An 8,408-nucleotide genomic window follows, 5' to 3' on the forward strand; every position below is an offset into this window, starting at 1 on the left:
TCCTACCTTGGGATAGGATATGTGAGTTCTTCCTATTAATGCATCACAAAAGTCTGGAATTTTTTATTTATTCTTTTAACTCATCCACTTTACCTAGAAGTATTCTACACCAATCCATGAGAAATCACAGCACTAATTAATCTAAATCAACTTTACTATGTACTGCATATTTTCATTACCTATTAAATAACACAGACTCTATTTCTCAATAACTTAATGTCAAGGAATAATTCAGATTGGAACGGACCTCAAGGTATTCCAGATTTGGACATGGACCATGTTGGGCAGAGGGAGGTGATCCCTTCCTTCATCTCCTGGGCATGCCCTGCTGGCCCAGTGCAGGACAGTGCCTGCTGCCAGGGTGCCGGACTGGCTCCTGCCCCAGCCCCAGCCTGTGGCACCGCACGGGGCTCCTCCTTCCCTATGCAGGACTAGGCATAGAATCACAGAATTGCTTAGGCTGGAAAAGACCTCTAAGATCATCAAGTCCAACCGTTAAATTAACCCAGCATTGCCAAGTTCTCCACAAAACCATGTCCCTAAGTAAAATACCTACACGTCTTTTAAATCCCTCCAGGGATGGTGACTCAAACATTCCTCTGGGCAGCCTGTTCCCATGCTTGATAACCCTTTCAGTGAAGAAACTGTTAAGATCCAATCTAAACCCCCTTTGGTGCAACTTGAGGCCACTTCTTCTCATCCCATCACATGTTACTTGACAGAAGAGATTGACCCCCACCTGGCTACACTCTTCTTTCAGGTAGGTGTAGAGAGTGACAAGATCTCCCCGAGACTCCTTTATTCCAAGTTAAATAACTCCAGCTAACTCAGCCACTACTCATCAGACATGTGCTCCAGACCCTTCATTAGCTCCATTGCCCTTCTCTGGACACTGTCCCGCACCTCAGTGTCTTTCTTGAAGTGAGGGGCCCAAAACCAATGCTTGGATTTAAGGCACAGCCTCATCAGTGCTGAGTACAGGGAGACAATCTCTGCCCCAGTCCTGCTGGCCACACTATTACTGGTACAAACCAGGATGCCATTTACCTTCTTGGCCACCTGGGCACACTGCTGGCTCATGTTCAGCTTATTGTTGATCAATACCCCCAGGTCCTAGGGTTATGGGTGTGTCTCACTTCTCTCCTGGCAGTCTATTCCAAAAATATTGCACTGAAAACATTGTCCTATTGTCAAAACTGACCTTAAGACATTTCTTCACAGCACATGGCTCTCTAACCACTAGGAGGTGCCACCACCAAAGGGCAGGTCCAGCTCCTCAGCACTCGGCCAACACCTGAACTCTGCCATTAGCATCGAGTCAGACATCCACAGAAAAAAGAGAAGTTCTTTTGTGCTGCCATTAGAATGCATGTGGCAACCAAATTTGAGAATTAATAAATGAAGAATAAAGCTTTACATCTGACTACAAAAGATTAACACACTTTCACCCTGACTACTGATTGTCTATGCTGTGAACAATTATGTTCTGTTTGCTAAGGAGAAAACATTAAATATTTGAGAAAAACATACTGAGTGGGAAGACATTTTGTCTCTAAACTCCATCATGTCCATGCTGTGAGCACTGAATAACACTGTCCAAACTTCAAAATAAAACTTTTACATGTGATTTATTTCAATGTAAGAAAATCCTAGACAATACTATCAAAGCACTACCACAAACTGCAACTGTGATAACTCCACAAGTAAGGTAAGATAAATGTGCCCTTTTCAGATCATTTTGCTTACTTCAGAGCTTACTTCATTATCTGCATTTAAATACAACAAATAATGCAACAAAATAGTTCCTTGATTGCAATTTGTAATTATTAGTATTAACTCCAGATGACAGATATGAATTACAGTAATCTAATCCACAGCTCATGAGCATGTAGTGAAATGTACTGGGTATAATGGTGTATAATCTTATATGCGGGGATTTAGAATTTGGGCAACAATGCTGAAGAAATGCAGAACATCTCTGGATCGCAGCTTGACAACTGAACCATAAGTGAACTTGATGAAAGAAGTGCTTTCTGTTTCTTTCAAGAGCTTTTTACCTCCACCCATCATTACAGCATTGCTTGGATTTAAGCGGTTCATTGTTTTTTTCAGCCACCACAAACATTCTCCAAATACAGTGCTAGATTTAGACCAGAATAATGGATTTTACTGGAATAACCAACCAGATAGGTATGTCTGTGCCTACAGACATGTATGTTGTAGACCTACATGTATCACTGATCAATACTGATTAAACAAAAAGTGAGTCTGGCAAAATGTTTCAAGGGAATATTTAAGAGAGCAGAAATACAGTTGTCTACCCAAGTGGCATTCTACATGAAACAAAGAGCCTAATTTATTTCAGAAATGTAATTGAAATCAGATTTTCATTTGGGGGTCATTATTAACAAGTGACATGAAAACCAGAAACCACCAGTTTTGATATATGCTCCCAAGTGGGCATAGGTAATTAATTGAGTAGTATGTGAACTCTTAACAATGATTAATATACAGAGAGTTGCAAAAACAGTATTACATACAGTGCCTCACATTTACGACCCACTGTAACCGTGAAGGTAAGAAAAAACATGAAATACCACTCTCTGTCCTGATGGTTGTATTATTCCTCTGGGAGCTTCAAAGTCAAGGGTTGGTGGGTAGGACTTTGCAATATAAACAGCTTTGGTGAACCATGTGAAAGGAATGCACAAGTTATGAGAATCACCGAAAAGTTTGTCTTGATTTAGGTCAGCTATGATATCTCATATTTTTGACAGGATTTATAGCTCTAGCACCCCAGACGCTTTACTCTCCTCTGCCTCCCAGTCAGCTGTGCACAGGGGCACCCATGAGATCTCCCTGCCTCCTACGCAGTTGCTGTAAGCAGCATGGATATGGCAAGAGATCCCCTACACTCCCTGCACCACAGCACACACAAGCAGTGCTTGGGCACTGTAATTCTCTGTCTGGTTCAGAGGAGCAGCAGTGTGTCACCTACGGCTGTCAGATCAAGCTGGTATAAGGCACAAATAAAGTGAAAAATGAATATATGCTGAAAAATCACCTGCAGATCAACAGCAGTGAGGGTCCTAGGACCCAGAATATATACACAGAGCACTTCTACTGATTTGTGTTGTAGGACAATCCTGCTAATAGTGAATGGCGGACTGAAAGGTTCAGGAGTTTCCACTGTGCCATATAAAGCTGTTCCCAAGACTAAAACTATATTCCCTTTCTTTGTTCTCCACTCCTGTGGGCACATTGTAGCTCATGCAAAAAGCTTTCTACATGGCCTAAGAAGGCTGGTATGAAGCCAGATGACCTCTGCACACCACCACTCCACCATCCCACCTGTAAGGATCAGACACCCACGGAACAGTATCTCTTGTACGCACACACAGGCAGATGCCTACAGGTCAAACGCACCAAGGAGAACTCTTTCCTAGTAGGCATCTGCAAAAGCAGTGTGGAAATAATCATGGTATCACGTTAATGGTATCTTAAACACTTTTCAAGATACTTTAACCAAAGTAGGCCTTATTTTCACCTCCAGGGAACAACTGTAGCAACAATATTTAGCTATAACTTTTCCAAACTGCCCAATCTTTTTGAAGGAGTGTAATTTCAATACCTTCTAGTGGCACTAATTGAAGTGTGTAGTCACTCATTTCTAAACATGCCTAGCACTTTTCTGAAACTTTGAGAAAAATCTCTATATAAATTCAAGCACTACAGTCATGCTTGTTCTATAAGGTTAAATAAAACAGATCTGCCATTCTCTTTGAATTCAAGATTCTGATGGCTGCTAATCCAGGGCAGGAACTGCAATGCAGTCCTTCACATTAGTGTGAAGTAGGGGAAGTACCTTAAAACTGAACTTCTAAAAACAGTAGTCTCAACTGTTTGTTTTGTTTTGAAAATGTATTCACTACTTCTAAAGAGAGATACTCTCTGTTGTTTTGTTTTGTTGTTTTTTTTTCAAACTGACCCTAAGGTAACTTTAGGTTTAACATGGCTGTATTCCTACTGACCATGCTGCAGGGTATTACCATGTTTAAAATGAAAAGCAATTAACATCCCAGTTGGCTGCAGACCTCAGCAGGAAAATAAAAGCAGAACTAATGGTAACTGCTACTAACTCTACATTTTACCTTATGTGCTATTTAATTTACATTTGTGTTTTGTTCAGAGATAATCAGTAACAGTTCCTCCTCACAAATCGGCAATAATTCTCTTTGTCAATTCAATAACTAAGTTCAGGTCTGGTCTAAGCTTGAGGCTAGCCCTAATTAAATCCAAAAAAACCAAACCAAACAAAAAACAAAACAAAAAACCAAACCAACAACAACAAAACAGAATCCCACTGCCACAATCTGGAGTAGTCAAGAGAGCTCATAACTCATTACTTAAGGAGGACTCTCTTCATTTTCAATCTCCTCACTCAATCTCATTTCCTGTTCCAGATTTTGGTATAAATACAAAAAACCACCTGCCAACTGCAGCTGCCAGGTGCACCACAACCTCCCCTCTTCCTCTGACCCTCTGGCTCAAAACCCACTCTTCTCCTCTACTGTCTGCATTTGCTTATGACTCACCATCACTTCCATACCTGGCCAGCAGCAGAAAGCAGACCTAACATTCCAAGATGTTAAAGCAAACACAGATGACAACTATTGGAAAAAACTTATTTAAGAGTGTGCCCCTTTCATTTATCACAGTATTCCTTCCAACAACACCCTCATTCCTTCCTGCAACACCCTCACAGACCTAACTGCATTAGCACCCATCGACATAAGGAAAACTTGCCAAGTTAAGCCCTGAAAATGAATCCACTAATGCAAGGAGATGGGGATCAGCACTACAAACCTTCTCTTACTCCCTCAGTTACCTTCTCCCTTGTCACCTCCAGCGATAGGGAGCAGCTAACAGCACTACACTGAACTCTAACCCATTACACATCTTTCAAAATCGCTTAAATCTCTAACAGCGTGTCTGCACTTGTCAGAATTAAAGCAGAAGATTTTATTACAGGAGAAGTAAAACCAGCTAGTCTTCTTGACCAGAAAAGAAAGCAACAAAAAAAATAACCATTAAAATCAGTGAAGAAATGCCAGGTCCTATTTTGAACAAGAGGCAAACATTCAAGTCTTTTCAGCTGAGTTGGGAGTATCTCACATAGGAAATTGTTAAACCTGCTTAATTTTTCGAGCTCAGGGTATCATAGTTTGCATCTCCAGAAGTTTTGATTAATTTAAGAGTGACATGATACTGTAGTGTTCTCAGTCATATATCATCATACTGTGGTCTAAACTAAAAATTCCCATCTTTGTAACAAAGATGGGAGAGTAAACTTTAACAGAAGAGACCACGAAATTACTGCAATTGGATGCACAAGGACAATGTTAGAAATATACTCAAATGCGCCACAATATTCCACCTAGAATTATACCTTCAGGCCCTGTAAAACCCAAGTAATTATCTTTCTTTTCTTCTGCTAGACAAATTAGAGAGTATCCTCTACTTAGCCAAACCTGAGTTTGAAACCCCCAGTTTCTAGTTCTTTATGTGCTTTGAGAAACTGACTTTATTGAAAATGTTTCCAATGTAACAGCATAATTATAATGTATGTACACACACAAACATATACAGAATATAAGAATTATTCATAACTAATGACAAAAATAAGTTTCACAGAGAATTGATTTAAAAAAACAAAAATAATTAGAAAAAAACTTCTTTTTCATTTTGGATGTAGCTCATCTGTTCACAGAAAAGTAGCATTTCTTACAGTCCTCCAACTTTCATTTTCTGTAAAACACACACAGCATTCTCACTTGAGAACAAGCTGTAAAAAAAAAAAAATCAGGTTCTTTGAAACTTTTTTTTTTCTTTTCAGAAAATCTATTTATATTATTCACCTGGGATCTCTCCAATGGGTTGCCCACCAAAATGGAGACAGAAGGCACTGACACCTCTTTCTAGCTTTGAGTGATCTGTGCATAACCAAGGTAGGTATATGGAAACAGTGTCTTAAACTCCACTAAAGAGAAAAATCTACTTGTTGTTCTATAACCTAGTAGAGCAAAAAGAAAATACTTTGATGAATAGAAGGAGATTAAAATATGGCACCTTTTTGACTGTTAAGCGTACAGTTTAGACAGCATACACTCCCCAGACAGTACTGCAACAAGCTAACTAAAATTTTAAACCATTTCATCTAACCACAAGGCTCCACCCACATATTTAAAAAACAAACAAACAAAAAAACCCAAACAAACAACAAAAAAAACACACAAACAACAACAAAAAAAAAACCACACTTCAAATAAATTCATTTAACTTTGCAAATTTTCCCCTAGCAACCAACAGGCCTTTGTTTTGTCTCTTCTCTTCTATGGTAATAGCAACTGCACTATTAACAATACCATAAAAGTTCCAACAACTGGAAAAAAAGTATATTCTTAAAACAGCCCTCATACTTTTTCAAATAGTGAGATGTCTGGACTGATAAAAGCTTGCAAGCATCAAAATAACAATCCTGTGTTCACATATATATATACTCACATCTACACACCCACTCTTGCATATGAAACCCACTCTCCAGTTCTTAAAGCCAAGAATACTCTTCTTGAAGAAATCTACCACAGAAGACTTTTGTATATGAATTCTCAGATTTCTGTCATGCTCTATGTGCTCTATTTTTGATACAGAAGAACAATTATATTGTCTATGCTTACACAAGTGAAAATATTAAGTAAAATAAAATTAGTTTCAAGAGCCTGAAATGCATTTTATTTTCATTTTCCAGGGACAGGGTGCCTTGCTTTCTAGTGGAGAATTCCTCAGCTGCTTTTACAGGCTTTTTCCTAGAGACAAGCAACTCGCAGCCACGTACAGACCAAAGCCCCAGCACAGGTGGGACAAACAACTGCACAAACAAATGGGTTACACACAGCACCTACATCACCATCTGGGCACTGAGCTGCTCCACGGCTGCACCAGACAGGCTGCCACGAGAATTCCCAGGGAAGATCCTCATCTATATATAGTGAGCTGTTCAGATAGGGAGAGGTCATGAACTTTCATGGGTTAAGACACAGAGCAAGCTCTACCGGCTGCAAGCGTTTTATCCGGGAGCCTTTGCTGTCTTCCAACTGGGCAATATTTCCAATTCACGGCCTTTAAAACTAAAGGGGGGAAATCAAAGTTTTGCTGCATTTTTATTTATCAGTGTTGAAGAAAAGGAAGAGGCAAGAAACCTATTTAGTCCTCAATTTAAAAACCAGAATATTGATATGGGTAGATGTAGGAGATCCCATGACTACAAGGTAGGTGGGGGGACACAGGCACACACTGTGCACACAGGGAGGGATTACACTCTCCCAGCTGTTGTGAATCAGACACCGACTCAGAGTAATACCCTCAGCTAGGCCAAACTTCTGTTCCAAGTTCCCATGCATGGCTATCATCAGGAGGTTTGCATCAAACAGTAAAATGCAGCCCTAGTAACATTTTATTTTGCTGGATGACTCCTACACCTTCTACTCTTCTGCTTTTCTAAAAGGGTGATTTAATTTCACTCTGTCCATCTACACAAGCTGCAGGTTATTACACCAGAAATGCAGCTCCTTTTTGTCTAGGAAGACCAAGTACAACACAAAAATTGGTACTAAACTAAAATTTTGCCATTTGAAAAAAGAGAAATATTTTAGCCTGCTTAGAGATACTAGGAATCATCCTCATCCTTAGGAGAAAGTTTCTGTAAAGGCAAGCTTTGTGAAAAACAAACTTGAAGCAAAAATGTCAGTTTAGGCAAAGCTTTGCTTTGATAAAAAGATTTTCTAGAAGACACTTCTGTATCAGCGATTAAGATATCTGACATCTGGGTTGAAAAGGCTGCAAGTTGGTGAAGAGCTCTGCAGGGCATGGTCTCACTGCTGGACCTCCCTCCTCCCAGCTAAGCATCCCTGCCCCATGGAGACTCAGTTTGAAACAGCCCTCACAGGCATTTTAGGAAGTATTTTTCCCAAAAGCTGTCCCTTTCATTAAAATGCTGAAGAAAAAAAAAAATAAAACCTTACTTATTTTCACACAACACAAAATTTGTTCCCTAGTTAGTTACACTATTTGAAACCATGGTTGTTTGAAAATTCATTTAGCTTTAGGGAAAAAAAAAAAAAAAAGATGAAAAAAAAGATAATTGAAACTGTCTTGGACTCAAAACTTTTAGACCTCTCAAGCTCATATAAAACATTCTGTTTAGATTATCCCCATCAAATGAGATCAAATATAATACTGTGATAGCCAAACCATCTCCTAAAATATAAAGACAGTGGGGAAAAGTACATACTGTCTTGAATTCCAGAGTTTTTCATGCTTCCTATGAGAAGTACAACCTCATTGCACAA

At 39.4% G+C, this 8,408-nt stretch overlaps 1 protein-coding gene across 1 annotated transcript in view; it reads right to left on the minus strand.

Annotated features, from left to right (window-relative positions):
- The window catches only part of LOC114067796 (partitioning defective 3 homolog), a gene marked incomplete at its 3' end in the record, with an annotated part of 210,313 nt that extends 209,233 nt beyond the window's left edge, over positions 1 to 1,080 (minus strand). The window contains exon 1 of the mRNA XM_027903476.1: positions 1,048 to 1,080. Within this exon, the coding sequence (XP_027759277.1) occupies positions 1,048 to 1,080 (33 nt within the window). The remainder of the gene's footprint in view (positions 1 to 1,047) is intronic.
- Between the last annotated feature and the right edge of the window lie 7,328 nt (positions 1,081 to 8,408).

The sequence above is a fragment of the Empidonax traillii genome, unplaced genomic scaffold, assembly GCF_003031625.1.
Source record: "Empidonax traillii isolate 1590-97213 ecotype Southwest subspecies unplaced genomic scaffold, ASM303162v1 scaffold967:size223382, whole genome shotgun sequence".
NCBI lineage: Eukaryota > Metazoa > Chordata > Aves > Passeriformes > Tyrannidae > Empidonax > Empidonax traillii.